Raw genomic sequence first — 19,047 nt, 5'->3', positions numbered from 1 at the left:
CACAAAGGGTAATTTCAGTTGTTCCCATTCCTTACAGGAAAACCTGTCAAAATGAGGCACATGAGAAAACACCTTTGGAGTACGAGGCGACTTATGCGTACCACACAACAGAGCCACATCTGTGGCTACATCTGCCGCATCCTTCATTTTTAAAGTCTCACGCACTGCAGTGATAAGTGCGTCTTACCAGCACTTTTTCATTCGCTGCGGCGACCATGGAGGAATCATCCTCAGTATCAGATAGATCTGGGGGTGTGATAGTAAGTCCCCCAGAACAGGCCAGATCCACGACGGCATCAGGCTCAGAATCAGATGAGACAGACTTAGCAGGGGAAGGCGGGGGATGCTTCTTCCTGGGCCTTTGCCCACATGCCACTTCCACCAAGGACTGCAGGACCACTGTCAGTGCAACCATGGGAAGCTGGAGTACCGAAGGACTAGCCATCTCCATGAGGGGGTCAGTAGGGGAGATGTGACCCCGAGACTCCATAAGGAAAGGAAGACCTTGCAGTACAAAAACGATCATTTGGCACCGCTAAAGGATCCCCCTTAAGGCTCAGGGTACCCATCAGCAGAGAGAGAGATAACAGTGACCCCCAAGAACTCACCCTGCCGATCAGAGGAGCGCCAAGAATTTGAACCCAGAATCATCATGGACGCCATCCCTGTTCATATGTCCTGGGCAAGAGGAAGAGAAAGAGGAGAAGCTTCAGCATCCCCACGAAGCTTCGGTCGTCTCTAGCGTCTCCCGAATTATGGGAAAATAGCCCCCGTGACATCATCTGGCTACACAAACATGGCCGCCAACCAGAGACCAGCCAGACTAAGGGAAAATAGCCACCATCAGCTACAAACGCTGAAGCATGCTGCCAGGATCTTCCTTGCACCCTCTGCAACGCTGTACCCTCTGCAAGGGGACCAGACCCCCCTCAAAAGGTAGGACACACGTTAGGGGGACTCCGCTGCGCACTCTACACCGGTCTCTGCACTGGGACCCCCCTGCACTTTACCCACACTGCAAACAGTAGGGCATGCACCTAGGGGTCTCCTACACTGGGACCCCTCCAGGCTAACCAGGGCAAAACACACACACTATCCCAGGACCCTTACAAAGTGGAGATAGTGGAGGAGATCCCCAAGGGAGTGGGAGGAAGCCCAGCTAACTGAGGGGTTTAAGAATGGGAGGAGGGAACCTGCAGGTAGGTCTTGACCGTCCCTGGAGGTTACCCGCGTCCTAAAAAACTGCCAAAAGGGGAGAGGGGGGGACTGTACCTACCCTTCCATGGTGCGGGTAATGCTCCAGACAGAATCCCCGCCACCAAAGTAGGGGAGCTGTTGGCCAAGGGACAGCTTCTGCCAGCCTCTGTCCAGCCAGCCTCTGTTGCGGCCGACCTAGTGCGTAGCTGCGGTCTGCATGCGCTAGCTGGCTGGGCTGGGGGGACCACTGGATCTAAATTATCCAGCCCGTCGCCCAGCCCAGAAGTTGTTTGTAGATCTCCCAAGAAAAAAAAAAACAAAAAAGATGTAAGGGAGGAGAAAAAATTGCTAGGACCAAAGATCCCAGCCGGGAACCTAGGTCCTTACTTTGACTAGACAGATTAAAAACTGATTACCTAGAGCAGAGAGGGGGGTTATTCACAAAGCTGAGGATGGCCTATTGGCGTAGCCAGGTGTTTTTGTTCTGCCTAGTTCTACTCCTGGAGGAGGCAATAAAACCCAGTAGTTATGATTTATGGAGCGCTGTGTCCGTCGATGAACGAAAGAGAAAAACGATTTTGATAAATGTACTTTACTAAAATGCCAAAAAAAGGTGTCAAATTCTGAACTTTGACGACCACTTTGAGGTAAAAAGGTTTATTTTAGTTTTCTAATGTTACATTTCATGCTATATGAACAAAAAAGATCAAAGGGCACTTACATTTCACAAAATTTTTAATTTTTATAGGTTTAAATATCAAATGATAGATTGGTTTTACTCAACTATACTATCTATTTTACTTACAGGCCTCATTCACATAAGGTGATCACTTGTGTGCCCTGAGCAGGGACATGTGTTATCGGCATGGGATGCACAGGTGTTGCGTGGATCCCTGTGACGGCAGTTTCTATAGATGTGTATTGGGACTTCCTATATGGCCCTGTCCACATGGGGCGATTAGCTGTGTGCTCTGTACAGGGCTGTCTTTTACCGGCACAGGTGTTGCGTGCATCCCCTTGCTGGCAGTCCTATAGATGTGTACTGGGACCCCTGGCTGCACAGACACAACTGCTGTGTGCCAATGTTACATCCGTGCAAGTTTCTCAGGGCCAAACTCAATCAGGGTGCATTTAGGGCACGGATGAAACACAGAGACACAGTGGTTGTGACAGTGCAGCCGCGGGTTCCAATACACACCTATAGGACTGCTGGCATGAGGACGAATACAACACTCTGCATCCCCATGTCAGTAAAAGACAGCCCTGCACGGGGCACACAGATAATCCCTCTGTGTTAACAGGGCCATTTACAAAGTCATGATTTCTACATAGCACCCTTGATAGGGAACCAATATTAAGGACCAATATCCTTATTCAACATAAAGAAACTGGAAAAAACCTAAGAAGGAAACAGAACCCATTGTCCACCAATGAGATCCTGCCTGCTCCTGCAGACACTCAGTACAGCTCCCATACAGGGAGAGAGTTACTAAAGTGCGGAAAGAGTTAATGAACTATGAGGGCGCTTATGAGCACTCTCGTATTTCATTGAACTTACAAGCTGTCTGGGGGATGGGACTTGTATTTCAGTCATTCACAGAACTCTGTGCATGGTGAATGAATGATGCAGCTGTGTGGGCAGAGCCCCACACAGCCACATTGTTTTTAAGATGGGACAGCGGGTGCTGGAACAAAAAACAATCCTATGAACAAAAAAGATCAAAGGGCACTTACATTTCACAAAATGTTTAATTTTTATAGGTTTAGATATCAAATGATAGATTGGTTTTACTGGGCGGGAGAGGAACTCCCGCCCAGGATCACTGGAGGGGTGAGGGGGGAAAGAGATCGGCAGCTGCACAGTAACAATGTTACACCCCTAATATGGGTGTAACATGTAAAATGTTACAAAAGGTGAACTTATCTGAATGCTTTTAACATTTAAATATTGCATAAAAGTCATATGTATTTTCTATAAAGTAGATATCCATGTGTGGATTGTACCTCAAAAGTCCCGTTGTTTCCTGGTTAGCGTTTTGCTATTTTACTTATAACTGTTATACATGATAAGCCACACAACAGCTGATAACACAACAAACATCAGTTATAGGAAACATTCTCTTGTAACAGTACAAGTAACAGCTTGATCTACTATTGAGACAGCAGGTGTTTTTTTAACGTATTCAATCCTTTATCCTACTGCATGAATGCAGAAAATTCTTCTCACCTGTCATCTGCCAAGCTTGCGAGGTACAGTCCTTCTGGTGAAAAGCAGACGGATCTTAGAGCACTGAGCTGTGGTTCTGGAGAGCTATAGTCCAGATCACGAGACATTGAAATATGGCTAAGAGCAAAGAACAGCAGTCAACAAAAGTAATTTTACTCCAATTTCCCTAAGCATTACAAATATTTATCACTCCATCTCTATTACTACAACTGAAATGGTGCTAGCTTTTTTCTTTCTTTGTACGCATCTATCACCTTTAACCAACCAGATTGCTTTGTCAAAATTAAAAGCTAGCAACTACTTACAGGAACTAGCAAAAGGTTGGGGGAGCAAACCCTGAACATGTATTTCTAAAGCTGGTGCTGCTATGAACCAAGCGACATGCATATTAAAAAAGAATAGCGCACACATGCAAAAGAAATGACTATCAAATATGAAGACAATCCATAAATAAAAATGGGGATTTGGTCCCACCATATGGCCATATCATGCTCTTACTTACAGGAACTGTCTTAGCTTTTCGCCTGTATAAGGATCCCATAAAATCATGGTAGTGTCATAAGAGGCTGTGATTAAGAGTGCAGAATCTGGAGAGAAGTCACATGATACAACACTGTTCTGATGGCCCTCCAGCTTCCGAATGAGAGTGTACGATCGCATGCTCCAAAGCAGTACCTAGCACAAGATAGGAAAAAAAGAGTTTACAAACAAGGGCAAGCCTCCATTCCTAAGGGTCCATTCACACTAGCGCGACTTGTCAGGCGACTTGGTCGCCTGACAAGTCGCGGTCGGTCGCCTGCCATTGATTAACACAGGACCCGTTCTAATAGGAGCGACACAAGTCGCTCCGACTTAGAAAAAGGGTCCTGTACTACTTTGGGGCGACCTGGAGGCGACTTGCATTGACTTCAATTATATGAAGTCCGTGCATGTCGCGCCGAGGTCGCAGTGCACGCTGTGCACCGCGACTTCACTGGTCGCCCCAGCAAGTCGTGTCGCCCCTGTCTGAATGGGCTCTAAGTGTCATCCACACCGAGCTGAGTGGAGAACTACAATAAGTTTCCTTTGGAAAACAGAGTAGAAATGAATCAAAACAGTCAAATTCACAGCTGAAATATGAAATTGTGAAACCTTACCTGCCAAAAAATGTGTAAATTATGTTCAGCCAATAATCTAATCCACAGATTCCTGCCAGTTAGCACTGCCAGGATTACTTTTCTCTTTTGCAAATAAAAAGTATTTAAAAAATAACTTGTTCTACTGTACAGATGAGATCTGGGGACCACAGTAATATTACTGAGAAAATATAACTTTTGAACTAAATGTACACAATTTTATCATTAAAAAAAAAAAAAAAAAAAAAAAAAAAGAGAACAGGTTAAACCCACCATCTGTGCCCCATTTAAGAGATTTCCCTTCACTTTCTATATTCTAGACACAAGCTGGAGAAAATCTCTCCCAAAAGAGGTAAATCCATTACTAACTGGCCATACACTAGTAGGATTTTGCTGGAAATACTTTGCTTTAGGAACCTTTGCTGGATTTTTTTAATCGTCAGGGTGGTCAAAATGACATTCGTATCCCATCACAGTGATGAGAAAATTAGAAGGAGAAGGATGGAAAATATTTCTCGAGCAAACAAGAACTGCCCCAAAACCAAGCACATTGTGGAAGGTTGTCTGGTTTTTAGGGAGTTAAAATAAGCAGTAAGGGGACAATGTAACACCTCCTCAACGCTGTCTGTTGCTCTCTAAAGAGTGATCCGAATGCAGATTGCGCTTAATGCCCCATACACAAGTGCAGATTATCTGCAGACTTTTGTTTGCAGACTTACCAAAACCATATAATATGAGGTCAAACCTAAACACTTTCAATTTGTATGCAATCCGGCAGGCCCTTGCACTACATAGAAAAGGTAAGTCTGCAGACAAAAGTCTGCAGATAATCTGCACGTGTGTATGGGGCATTAGACAGAAAAGCAGGTGTAAACAAGGCCTATGGATGCAAAACCAACCAATATAAAAAAGTCACCTTTTCTTGAACTATTATATTTAAAAAAAAACTTCTATTAATATATTTTAAAAAAAACAGCACTTTTTTACGACCAATGAGGGCCACTTGTGGCAACAAATGCTAAAAACACGCATGTTAAAGTGCATTACCACAAAGCTTGACAATACATTTAATCTATGTGCAGTGTGTTTTGGTGCCAATTATTGTGAATGTTACTCCAGCAAATTATACAGTAGTGCCCAATGCACTTCAGCACACCATATCACATATACTATGCATTGTGGTGAACTGCATTGTTAAAAATTGGTCTTGCACTTTTTTGCATTTGTTGTGGTGCACCGACAGCCTAGTCATAATAAATGGGCTGCCTTAAAATGGAACTAAATACTTCACAAGATGTGCAGTCATTCCGGCACACAAGCACAGTGCCAGAATGTAAACTAGGCTGCGCATGCATGGGAATGATGTCATCCTGCAGCAGCCAATCAAGATACTCACACTTTGTATGTATCCAAAGGCATAAGATATCTCCATAGTTCAAGGATATAGGAAGAAAAGCAGTCCTTAAGTATCATAAACCCTGGGGACTGCTTTTATGCCTATATTCTTGAACTGTGGAGAGATCTTATGCCTGTGGATACATACAAAGTGTGAGTATCTTGATGATGAGAGTTGATATTGTTTATTTGTACTCATTAAAACAGTTACCTTACTAACACATTCCTGCTCCCTGTTTATCTTTGGTACTAGCTGGATTCTCTGTGATCCTCCATAAAGGAGCTGCAGGTTGTGTGGTTCTGTTAAACCTTGATTGACCCCATACATACATTGCATTGTATGGGTATTATATTAATATATTAATATAATTTATTAATTTTTTTTCTTTGTATAATGAGTTTGTAGGTCACATTAGGGGTGCTACTGTGTATTTCTTTTCATTTTCAGTTGTAATATCTATTTATCATCCAAACACGAATATATCCACCTTAGATTTATATATATAAAATAATTTTTTGTGCAATATACTAATACAATATTTTTTTTTAAATATAGTTGCTCAGGAAAAGGTGACCTCTTATAGGCAGCTTTGAACACCCAAGTTCTTTTCATCATACAGATCAGTTCTGGTTTAAAAAACTCACACCCAAAACTAAAAAAAAAAAAAAAAAAAAAAAAAAAAAAAAAAGGTTTTAGCTTTAGGTGCACTTTAATGCAATACAAAAAACCCACTGCCAGTGTGTCCAGGAACAACGGTGTTTTGGCAGAAAAAACACTTGACACATGCAAAGGTGAGTTGATGCATCTCTAGGTGCATTAAGCGCTTCAGCATTTTTTAAGCGCTTCAGCATTTTTTAATTTCAATGGCCACAATAAATAATTATTCTGACCAATGAAATAAATTAGCGCCCAAACAACTGAGAAGTCTAAGACCCCATTCACACTAGCGCGATTTGTCAGGCGACTTGGTCGCCTGACAAGTCGCGGTCGGTCACCTGCCATTGATTAGCACAGGACCCGTTCTAATAGGAGCGACACAAGTCGCTCCGACTTAGAAAAAGGGTCCTGTACTACTTTGGGGCGACCTGGAGGCGACTTGCATTGACTTCAATTATATGAAGTCCATGCATGTCGCGCCGTGCACCGCGACTTCACAGGTCGCCCCAGCAAGTCGTGTCGCCCCTGTGTGACTGGGCGCTAAAGGTGACACACATTTATTTACCAGCATTTTTTTTTTGCCAAAACAGCACTGCCAGGAGGAAAAGCGTCTAGGAGAGATAACAAAAATGTCCTGTGTGCATAAGGCCTAAAGGGGATTTTGTACCAACTGGACGTCAGTGCATGTCAGGGTATAAAGTCATCTTATAACAAATAGATCTTTCCTAGCAGATACCCTGGGTCTTCTAAGCGCTTTCATAATCCTTTAAAACCTCAGCAGAACACTGCATGTGACTCTGCAATTATTAGTTTTTGAATTGTAACAGTTCAGAAATATTTAACTTAATAGGCTAATAAGGGTAGCTGTGTGTACGGATTGCGTTGACGACGGGGATATGGGGTATCTCACCGAGCTCTCCCCTGCAGCAGAACACAGCATACTGCAGTCTGGAGATATGGAACAGCAGTAGACCCACTGGATGTGTCCAGATAGCACCTGGATCAATTTACCTAAAAAAACAGAAACAGACAATCAGTCCGTACCAAAAACCAGATGGAACATGTCTTGGTTCTGCATATAGGAATCATGTGCCTGCCCAAGTTCTGGCCACATACCCAATGAAAGTGACTAAGTGATTGAGTTTGACTTTTCTGCCTTAGTATTACAATTCTGCATGAGTCAGTTAATGGCTGCTTCCATTTGGGCCTAGTCACAGAGGTGTGTTTTTACAGACAGAAAAAAAATAAAGCTGCAAATTTTGCCAGCTCTCAGTCCACATACTGGGGTAGAATGTACAGCAGCTTTTGATACCAGTAAAAGTGGAACTTCAGTCAATTCCTTTTTTAGTTTTGGATAGGATTTGTAATGCTGTCTGTGACCCCCAACCTGGGAGATTTTACCCCTGTCAGTGACAGAACAGCAATTAAAGAGATCATGTTAATGGGACTACAGACAACATAAACTTGTGAGAAGTTTTAGTTCTTTCTCAATATACCAATAAAAAAATTCTCTTATTGTCATTGGTACAACTGTTAGCTACTCTTCTTAGGCAGGCTGCATCCAGGGCCAGTCATTCGCATGTGATCTCTGCATGAGAGATTACATTTGAGTGGGCGTGATTAGCTGCAGAAGCCAGGAGCCTCCCATTGCTTTTAATAGGGCTGCCTCTCACAGGTAATCGTGGAAGCCCCCACTGGGGTAATCAGACTGCGGGTGTATTTGCAAGTGTTTAACAGACAATGAGGTGGTGTTGTGTCGTCTCCTCACTGCCTGTTTTAATCCCTAAAAGCACACACCACAGCGCTGAAATGTACTGCACGCAATTGCAACGCGGCGGCATTTGGTTGGCAGGTTGCATTCAGTGGGTGGTACTGAGGCAAAAGCAACAGCAGGGATTTTTTTCCTGCGCGAAACATCGCGGCCATGGCATGTGTACACCCCTGTCTGCTGCCACAACAGCAGGTGTAAATGAGGCCTAAATCTGGCCATACACTGTTCGAAGCTGAGATTTGAACCATGTCTGGGCAGGCTGAATGTGCCCAAGTTGATTGATCAATCACCTTGGGTACAACCAGCCTGTCAGATTTTACATGGAAATTATTGCTAGCAGCTAATTATTGCTAGCACCAATTCTCCCATCAACGCTGTCAGCGTTGATGGGGGAATGCCTCCCGTGGAGCATTCCCCCATCAACGCTGACAGAGTTGATGGGAGAATTGGTTGCTCCATCTAAAGCCCAGCTTAAAACGGAGTTACACCCACATTTTCAACTTAACGGATTTCAGTAGTGATATGGTTTTTAAAAATGAATTGTGCTATAATTTTTTTTTTTTTTTTTTTTTGGATCACTTACCTTATTTTAGAGGATTGTTTGTCCTACTTCCTCCTTCTGCAGCCGCAGCTCCCGGACGTCCCTTCCGGGTTCGCATTGCATCCTGGGAGATGTGTGTCATCAATCCCAGGAGGCAATGGGCATGGACAGCCGCTCCTCTCATTGCCGATCGCAATCTACAGGGCATGCGCGAGATTGCGATCGGCATTCTAGGTAGCCAGCTTGCACGGAAGAGGAGACACAGGGGCTTCAGACACCCACACCGGAGATGGCAGCGCTCTGCAATCATTTTTAAAGGTAAGCAACTATCTACAATCAAATACTGTACTGTAATCTGAGAATAGTGTTACTGTAATTGGCGATATGTTAGTATTAAAGGGGTATTTTTTTTATTTTTAAAAAGTATTTTCGGCCCGACCTTTTCGACCTGCTTTAAGTGTGGCACTAATTTTCCCTGACACTCACATAAATCACTGTAATGACAAAAACAGTGTGGTTTAAAGTATACATTGTGACTGTGTCTTATTAACTTTAGCAGTTGATGACACAGTAGAGTAAATGCCCATTCATTATTAAAATTCAATGCAAAGCTATCTTGTTACGTGTAGGTCTATGTGCCGTTTTAACTAGTTGCATTTCCAGTTCTACATGACAACTGGGTGTGTACTTTCCTGAAAGCATAGCTACGGATGCTGAACTATTTCAGAAATTCACACACCCCGGACTGCAAACAATGACTGTGTGACTTAAACCTGAACTCGTGAGCTCTGTATATAACCAGACAAAATGACAGCAATCTTTTTGCACATTCTTCTACGTGAATGCTTTTACAAGGGAAAATGTAAATATACATTTCAGGTAATTATACTTGCATGAGTATTTATAACTTGACATAACCAATACATGAGGTCAGTTATCTGTTACATTAGTGACTTTGGTACTTTCAACATTGCCACAGGTGCACCCAAACCTGATCTCTAGCTTTTAAGTTATGTTTAAATAGTTCATTTGGACCAAGCTGTTCCAAACAAACTATTTACTTAATTCAGCTATCAGAGCTGCATAAACCGTATGTAGCGAGAGCTACATACATTATACATTGCTGTGTTTCGGCAGTGGGACAAGACCTTCCTGTACCACTCCCAGAACGAAATCGAGTCGGGCTGAGTGACAGAGGGAGCTTTGTATTTCTATTCATGAAGACAAAGCTTCCTCTGATTGGCTGAGGTAGAGAAGCGGGCTGATGATGTCACTATCTCCACCTCAACCAATCAGAGGAAGCTTTGTATTAATTTATAGAAGACAAAGCTCCCTTTGAAAGGGTGAATGCAACTCAGCTCAACTTGATTTTGTTCCAGGACTAGGACAGAAAGGTCTTGTCCCACTGCTGCAACACTGTATACTGTTTGTAGCTGAGGCTTCAAACAGCTCATACAGAGCTGAAAGCCGCTGCATCTTGGTTCAAAACAAACTATTTAAATGTCACTAAAAACTGGAGAGAATCTTTAAAGTGGTTGTAAACCTCAGACATGAAATATGAACAAAGCACATATTTCTATAATGTTTACTAGCCTATTTCCAAAGCAATGAGCTTAATTTCTCTCTGCTGTCTAGTTCCTGTTATCAGCATGAGTCACTTCTGACAAGTTTGATGTAGGAGGATTTGTTTAATTTCTGAGGCTAGTCCCTTCACTGAGTATATGTAAAGGGTTACCAAAGGATGAGACAGCGCTATCTTGATGGTATGGTAAACACTCATCCTTTGCTTGCCAGTTTTAGTACCTCAGTATACTAACCTTGACAGCTGCACCTGGGTGGCCCTGGGACAATGGGCAGTGTGTATCACCATAGGGCTTAGCGCTTGTTCACCTTGCTATGTAAGGGGTTACAACCATTTTAAAGTTATTCTTTGAGTGGGAACATCTGTAGTAATTACTGATCCACTGACAAAGATATAATCATTTTTACAAGAATGAATAAAGCTTGAGAAGAACCAAGAAATAATAATAACCAGGGCAGATTCTACATGGGATCTACCAGATCAACTAGTTTATTTAGAAAAAATTGCATTTTTGACTTATCGTAAAATCCATTTCTCTGATGTTCACCGACAGGCACAGCTCCTGATATTCTTAACCATTGGGTTATACTGCCCCTACAGGCGTAGGACACTAGACAGAAAAGAAATCTGGCTACACCCATGGGCAGTCCCAGGGGGTATACTCCCTCTCTCTGCTATAGGCACTCAGTTTAGTTACAAGCAGTATCAGGAGAGTTACAACTCCACAGAGGGGTGAGTGCTGTGCCCGTCAATGAACATCAGAGAAATGGATTTTACGGTAAGTCAAAAATCCCATTTTCTCTTTCATTCATTGACAGACACAGCTCCTGATATTGTTAACCATTGGGATGTCCCAAAGCAGTGTAAAACATGAGGGTTGAGAACAGCGAAAAATAAATTCCCAAGGCTAAACTATAGCCAACCTGGTAAACAGGAGCTCAACCAAAACAACTGGCGCCCACCTGAAAAAAACAATACACTCTCAAAGAGGATCAGGTCCTCTAAACAGCAGCCTGCAAAACCTTGCTGCCAAAAGAAGCATCCGCAGATGCTAACACATCCACTTTATAGAACTTTATGAAAGTGTGCACCGATGACCAGGTGGCTGTCTTGCAAACCTGCTTCACTGATGCCTGATGACAAAAAGCTCAGGAGGCACTAAGCGCCCTAGTAGGGTGCGCCTTGACAGGGAAAGGAGGAACCTGACCACCTGTCTGATCCATCTGGAAATGGTCGCAGAGGTCCATCCATGAGCAGAAATAGAGAGTCTGACTTCCTGAAAGACTCCATAGCTGCCAGGTACACCCTAATTGCCCGGACCACATCCAAGGTATGCAAGGCAATTTCCTTCAGATGTTTAGGCCTGGGACACAGAGAAGGCAACACAATGTCTTCATTCAAATGAAAAACAGAAACAACAGAGAAGGAAAAAAAGGACAGGGGCGAAGAACCTCCTTATCCCTGTAAATCACAAAGGTAGGGTGAATGACAGGAGAACGCCACCAGTTCCGACACCCTGCGCGCAGAGTTGATAGCCACCAAAAAGGCCCCCTCCAGGGACAGCGTAAGCAGGGGAATCTCCCGATGATTCTCAAAGGGAGGCTTCTGGAGAACAGAAAGCACCAAATTGAGATTCCAAAGCAGCAACGGAGCCTGCTTTGGATGAACCAATGTTGGACACCCTGAAGAAAGGTACACACCAGGGAGTGTGTGGCCAAAAGTTAATGGAAGAAGACGCACTTTGCCTTCCTTCCTGGGAACTGTGAACAGATTTGAGTAAAAACCCTGAAAACATTCTGGAGTAAGAGCCTCCGAGCAATTACCCCTTGAAGTAACCGGTCTTGTATCGCCCCAAACAGACCTTGCAAGCGGTCCGGGGACAGGTGCAAGTTGGAAGGAAAGAACGAAACTCAATCTTGTAGCCGAACCGAATGACTTTGTGGACCCACTTGTCTTGCACCAGGGCTCTCTGCTTGCCAGACCAGGTTTGTTTGGATTCTCCAGAGGAGGCTCTAAAAAGCTTTGAGCCCTTGTCAGTCGACCCTGAGGGATGAAAAAACTTCTTATGAGCTGAGAAGGAAGGCCCACGTCTACGACGAGATTCCTTGCCCTTAGTAGCCTGTGGAAGAAAAGTACTCTTCCCCCTGTGAGACCTTTCATAATCCAGGGTAGCTCCAAACAGGCGATCTCCTTGAAAAGGCAGATCAGTCAAGGCCTTTTAGAAGTCTGGTCCGCAGACCAGCACTTGAGCCAAAAGACATGCCGAAGGACCACTGCCAAAACAGAGAGCCGAGCCACTAGGGGAGCCGCATCCAAAGAGGCATCAAAGATAACCTGCAGCCCCTGCAACAGCTGGTCCGCCAGCTCAGCAAAGGCAGGGGGAGCTGTTCTGCCTCCAGGTCACGGCGTAAGAGCTTAGCCCACTCGGGCAGTTTTTCGACACCAGGGCAATGGCGTATACCAGCCTCATTGGCAGATTGTACATATTGCGAGCCACAGCCTCTGCCTTCCTGTCAGCCGGATCCTTAAAGGCTGGGGACTCTTCAATCTGAATCATGGTTGCCTTGTTTAATCTGGAAACCAGAGGGTCCACCACCGGTGGAACAGTCCACATCTTGAGAAGAGACTCCTTATAGGGGTAACGCCTAGTAAAGCGCTTAGAGACCCCACAGGGATGCTTTGGTCATCCCCACTCTTTAACGACAATGCTGTCAAAATAGGCAGGGAAAGGAAACACCTTTGCCGCTCTGGATAGCTTGTAAGTGCCAAAGGGAACCCGCGTCTCCATCCCAGCTGCAGCTGCATCCTCCATCTTCAGGGTCTCACGCACAGATACAATCAGTGCCTCCACAAGTGCCTTTTCATGTGCGGTTGCAGACGTGCAGGAATCATCCTCAAGATTAGAGGATTCTGGGTGCAAGGTTGCAGACCCAGCAGGGTGACCCACGTCCGCAGCGCCGGATCAGATTCAGGATCTGATGAGACAGATGAGGCAGGGGATGCTTTTTGCCAGCCCGTCTCCGGAAAGCCACCTCTACCAGGGACATAAAGGACTCCAGGACCGCCATCAGTGAATGGATGGATGGTCAGGACCCGGAGGGCCCCGCAGCCTCAGAGAGAGGATCAGGTTGGGAGATGTGCTCCAAAGCTCCATGAGTCACCAGGGGGACCCCACAAAAACTGTAAAACACTGCAAGGGGACAACCCCCACCGCGCTGGCAGCACCACCTGGTCGCCAGGTACAAGCAACAAACGATCTTCAGCAGAGAGGGAGAGGACCCCACCAGACTCACCACCCAGCAGAAACAAGCACCTGCAGCCACCAGGATAATCTGTACTACACGCGCGGTGATCAGAAAGTGAAAGGATCCAGGAGTCAGCACCAGGGTATGAGGAGGGGCTCCCACCGCTGAAATCGCCGCCCACAGGGCTCCACTGTCATGGCCGCGGTTATTTTCAATGGCAAATCACAGCAAAATGGCCGCCAGACTACACAAACATGGCCACCGTGTACAGAAACAGACAGGCTACAACAAAATGGTGGCCCCATGCAGCACCCGAGGATTACAGGGACCCAGGAGGGAACCCAGGCTTCAAGGATAGATCTGGGCAGGAGCCCCACCGGGTAAAACCCGCTTCCTCTGCCCACGCAGAGTCGACCGTCCAGTCGCCGGTGGCGAACCCCTCCGGCCCCCATTGCCAGCTAACGCCCTGCCCCAGGAGGTGGACCAGACCACCCAAACAGCCCCAGCATATGTGGAGGGGGGTAGGATTGGGGATACTGGAAAAGGGGGGTGCCTGACAGGAAGGAGGGGAACCCGGGGCCCCCCCAAAACCCTCCAGGGGGAGAGCCACTATCTATACTAGGAACCAGGCGGGCAACGTTCCAGACAGAACCCCTCTCCAGGAGGAACGCTGCGACTCGAGGTGTTTACCACGCAGGCCAGCCCCCATCCAGTTGGCTATGTCGCGGCCGACCTAGCGTGGAGCTGAGTTCTGTGCGCGCTCACATGGCCAGACTGGGGTGACCACTGGATCTAGATTATCCAGCCCATCGCCCAGTCTGGCATTTGATTGTAGATCTCACAGGAAAAATCCAGAAGAAAACTTTTCTATCAAAAAAGAAAAAAAAAAAAGAAAAACTTGCCAGGACCAAAGATCCTAGCAAGGAACTTACTCCTGAGTAGGCAGAAAGAAACTGAGTGCCTATAGCAGAGAGAGGGAATATACCCCCTGGGACTGCCCATGTGTGTAGCCAGACTTTTGCTGCCTAGTGTCTTACTCCTGTAGGGGGCAGTTTAACCCAATGGTTAAGAATAAAAGGAGCTGTGTCTGTCAATGAACGAAAGATAAACAAAGTTTTCCAGGCTAGGAAAAAAAAAAAAAAAAACTGTCCTTGTGCAGCATCTTTTACTCTGTTTATTCTAGCAGATAAAAAGTCCTTGTAAATTTAAAAATCATACCATCTTTTTTTAAGTCCCAGACACGCAGAGTCTTATCTCGGGATGCAGTAACAAGGGTCAGGCTGCCATTTGTAGCAAAGCTTAAGTCTCTAACTACGTCTTGGTGCCCAGATAAATTGAAGAGCAAACGACCTGTGGTAGTAAAAGAGGTAATTAGTTCCTTTCCTTCTGACAGTAAAGGCAAAACAGAGATCCTGTCAAATGCTGAGTTTATGAACACTGCAACACAGTCGTAAATGCTGCTACAATATAGAAAAACAATCACTGATAAGCAACAGAGTATGCAGATAAAAGCTATTTCATTCATGCAATTTACCTGTATGCACTTCCCATATTTTGACATGACCATCGCTAAGTCCTGTTGCTAGGAGCAGCCAAGACCCAAGAGATCCAGATGCTTGTTGCCTGGAACGTGGCCACAACTTCCATCCTGCTGGTGAAGAGGAGGAGCCAAACGCTAAACTCCAGACAATCTGACCACAGTCCAAAATTTTCTCTTTCAGATTACATTTGCCTTTGACTTCTGCACTCTTGTAGCACTGACTTTTTGTCCTGTAGGATGGTGCTCGTCTGGCAAAATAAGAGGTTTCCCAGTAACTGAAATGAAATGGTCCTTCATTTTACAAGCATTTTTATCTAAAAAGTGAAAACAAGATTTTTGTACTAAACATAAAATCTTTTTCTTGCAGTCCATTGAAAGACACCAACATTCCTAAACAGTCTGATTATACTGCCTCCTACAGGAGGCTGGAACACTGGCAAACAAAAAAGAATTAAACCAGCCCCAGTGTAACCCCAACTTCAATGGTCATGCTTCAGTTTTGTGAGCAAGAAGCACAAGAGCCAATAAACACGAAAAGCAGGACATGTCTCTCAATGGATTTCTTGATAAAGACTTTACGGTAAGTACAAACCTTATTTTCTTATTGCCCATTGAGAGACACAGGAATTTAGGAATTCCCAAACAGCCTGGACATCCAAAAGTAACCACTAAGGGGTGGGCAACAGTCACTGAGAGATCCAAGAAAGGTGGGGATTGTGCTACAAAAGGGTATCTGAAGAAAAGAATGCCTAAATCAAGGCTATGAATCAAACCTGTGCTCCAGACCAGGAAAGATAATCAGCGCTAAGGAGAAACTGCTACCTGAAAGAGTTATGTGCCTCAATCAATTAGGTGGAGGACCAATTAGCCATGCGCTTCAACACTGGGGGAACAACACACTACCCAAATTATGAAAAACTAGAAAAATTACGTGGTAAAAAAGGAAGAGAGATGTGGTGTAAGACATTTTAGAACTTTGAAAAAATTAAAAACCGTATACCAAGGTGCTAAACCCTACTGCCCAGTAGTGACTGAAGTAGTCCCAAAAATCCTGCTGCTGTATAAACCCACCTGGGGGGGGGGTAGAAGTCGTCAAAAGGTAACACATAAAACACAGAGCAAGGACCTTGAGAGTATATAGGGTGTCCTAATAAACAACCCAGATGATGGTGCTGATATCTTTATAAATAACTGGCTGTGAGTGCCAATTATGGATTCATTCTAATGACACACATAATGCTCAACTGCACGCCAAAGCAATACACACTCTTATCGTGGTGTTGAATAAATGAGCCCGGATGTCACTTTATTGATTCAATAAGGGGTTAAAAAGAAAGTCCCCAGTGATATCGACATAAAAGCAGCATTCATAAATGGTGCTTGCACTGGTTTCTGCAGTGTGCAGTGGATGAAATGCATATCTAAATCACGTTGGGACTCTTGTCTGAGGCGCACTCTCACAAGCTACCAAACCAGAGGGTATAACGTAGCAAGAGCCATGCTCCCTGGTAAGAGTGGAGAAAGATACAGCATTCAAGCCAGCAGGGACGCTAGAGCTGCTCCATAGGACTGGAAGTGCATCACTGATAACAAGAAGCCCTCAGGCGGCCATATTACCGGAGTCCATAGTACTAGTGAGCATACATGGACTCTAAGGTGACATGTTTCCAGGTCTTGCCTCTTTGTCAAAACTCCCGAAACAGGTGGCAGATGTAATCAAATCTGGTGCAGGCTATTTTTAGGGGCCATAGCATCAGCAACGCGTCGTTAGGCATTTAATGAATTTCCCTGAAAATGTTTACTGGGCCAAGTCCCAGAGAAAAACAGATCCCTATAAAAAAAAAAAAAAAATCTAATTAGGCTTTTACCTGTAGGTAAAGCCTAAGCCTAACATTCTTAACCCTTGATTTCAGGGAAAGGAAATCTGGACAGATGTAGCATGTTCATAGAAAAGACAAGGCAGCCAGCAGAAGGAAGCAGAACAATTCTAACACTTGACTTCAGGGTAAGGGTGAACCATGATAAGGATAGAGATTACTAGATTAGAAAAAACAAATCTCGTAAAGGGATAACCATCTTCCAGTAATCAGGTACCCCCAAAGGCCTACCGACTTACACTATCACCCTTAGGGACCTGCTGACCATCCAGAGGTGTACAGGACTTTCCATCGATGGATACTTCCTTATATGGAGAAAAGGAAGGATACAATGTGCTGAGCCCTCACTCTTTAAGGCGATACCTTGAATATGGGAAAGACAGTGCAGTCAAGAATGACACATTCAACACTGTCTAGCGTAGGGAGTAGGTCACCTGGTCTGTTGCATGGAGTTACCAAATCTTTCTGAAGGTGACGGTCCTGCAATGCCCACATGATATCCAGTGAAGGTCAGGTCAGAAGACGAACAGAAGGATCCCATCGATGACTCTGGAACACTTCTTTCCAGAGAACCAGACTCAAGGAGCAGGCAAGGCGATATATCCGTTAGGGGAGTGTTGCCTGGATGACGAGAAGAGGCCATCCCCTCCCTGTTCATAGACCAATGATTAGGGTCAGAGACTTCTTGGACAAAAGAGACAAGCTAGGTGCCTTGCCCAGATTTAAAACTCCCTAGCTTATTGAGAGAGGCCAAAAGGGACGAGAGCCTACACGAGAAGGATCACTTACATGGAGAAGTAAGAGCTAAAAGGAGAAAAGTCTGCAATACATAAGAAAAGGGTCAAAAGTGCACAGGAAGTGGGCTTTCTTGGCAAATACATGGGTCGAACAGCTCGGCTCAAAGGCGCTCCAAGATTATTAGCGCTAGGTAGTTGGCCAATTGTATCTAGTCAAAGTCTGTGAAAATCCAGGAATTTGTGCTCTTCATGACAGGTCTGAGTCCAATTGGACTGATCCCTGTTGAATTTGCAGGTCAAGAGGTCCATTGGAAGAGGAATAGGGCAGGGCAGAGCCAAGCACTGCAAGAGGTGCAACCACTTGTGAGGGAAGAGGACTCGACTGTTGGGACAAGTGCGAGTTTGAGTGGCATACAGTCCTTAGGGATATCATCCCTAAGGATAAGTGCCTAATAGAGTCGGAAGTAGAAGTCCCAGGGTGCAAAGAACTTAAGTTTAGGAGGATGTACAGTGGGGTACAGCAATACTAGATGAGGGAGAAGTGCAGCTAAAAAAAGTTCCTAAATTGAGGGACTAGAGTGAAGACAACAGAGCATCTAAGCTACAAGGTGGTAAACTACCAAGGGATCCAGCAGGATAAACAAACAGCCACTCACTTGAAAAAGTAGGGTGCACTTCACACAGAAGACTGAGCAGAAGGAACTGGGGGGTCTCTGGCTTTGAGACTGTGATGAGACAAATCAAAATCACTTCTAACAGAGGTCGGAGAGTCATTCTAGTTAATTCAGACTTAGACCTACAGTATGTAGGGAGTCTGGGAATGAAATCCTGATAGCAGTTGTGAGAACACCATCAACCCAACTGGTTGTGTATGTTTCTTCAAGCGTACCACTTAACACCAATTTCCCTAACACTAAATTCCCTTACAAACGGAAAAGGCTCCATCACAATGACAGATGAAGGTTCTGTAGAGAAATGGTTTAAGTACTCACAAAGCCTTTAAAGCAGTATGAGCACTAAAAGATCCTAGACCTGGAACTGCAGGCTGATCCTCTAAATGCAGGGTAGCATGTACTGCATCAGGTAAGAAAACAACACCTTGTAAATCTGAGTCATATGAAAAAATAGCCACTCCAGGAGTAGACTGTGAGGACTCTGAATT

At 44.7% G+C, this 19,047-nt stretch overlaps 1 protein-coding gene across 1 annotated transcript in view; it reads right to left on the bottom strand.

Annotated features, from left to right (window-relative positions):
- The window catches only part of WSB2 (WD repeat and SOCS box containing 2), a 91,681-nt gene that overhangs the window by 33,388 nt on the left and 39,246 nt on the right, over positions 1-19,047 (bottom strand). Inside the window, exons 3-7 of the mRNA XM_082243456.1 lie at positions 15,266-15,519; positions 14,950-15,081; positions 7,503-7,603; positions 3,927-4,099; positions 3,425-3,541 (exon numbers count right to left, since the gene is read on the bottom strand). Of these exons, the coding sequence (XP_082099582.1) occupies positions 3,425-3,541; positions 3,927-4,099; positions 7,503-7,603; positions 14,950-15,081; positions 15,266-15,519 (777 nt within the window). The remainder of the gene's footprint in view (positions 1-3,424; positions 3,542-3,926; positions 4,100-7,502; positions 7,604-14,949; positions 15,082-15,265; positions 15,520-19,047) is intronic.

This window comes from Pelophylax lessonae (genome assembly GCF_965119305.1).
Source record: "Pelophylax lessonae genome assembly, chromosome: 1".
Taxonomy (NCBI): Eukaryota; Metazoa; Chordata; class Amphibia; order Anura; family Ranidae; genus Pelophylax; species Pelophylax lessonae.
The sequence above is the reverse complement of the archived record's forward strand: the minus strand, read 5'-3'. Positions and strand labels throughout refer to the sequence as shown.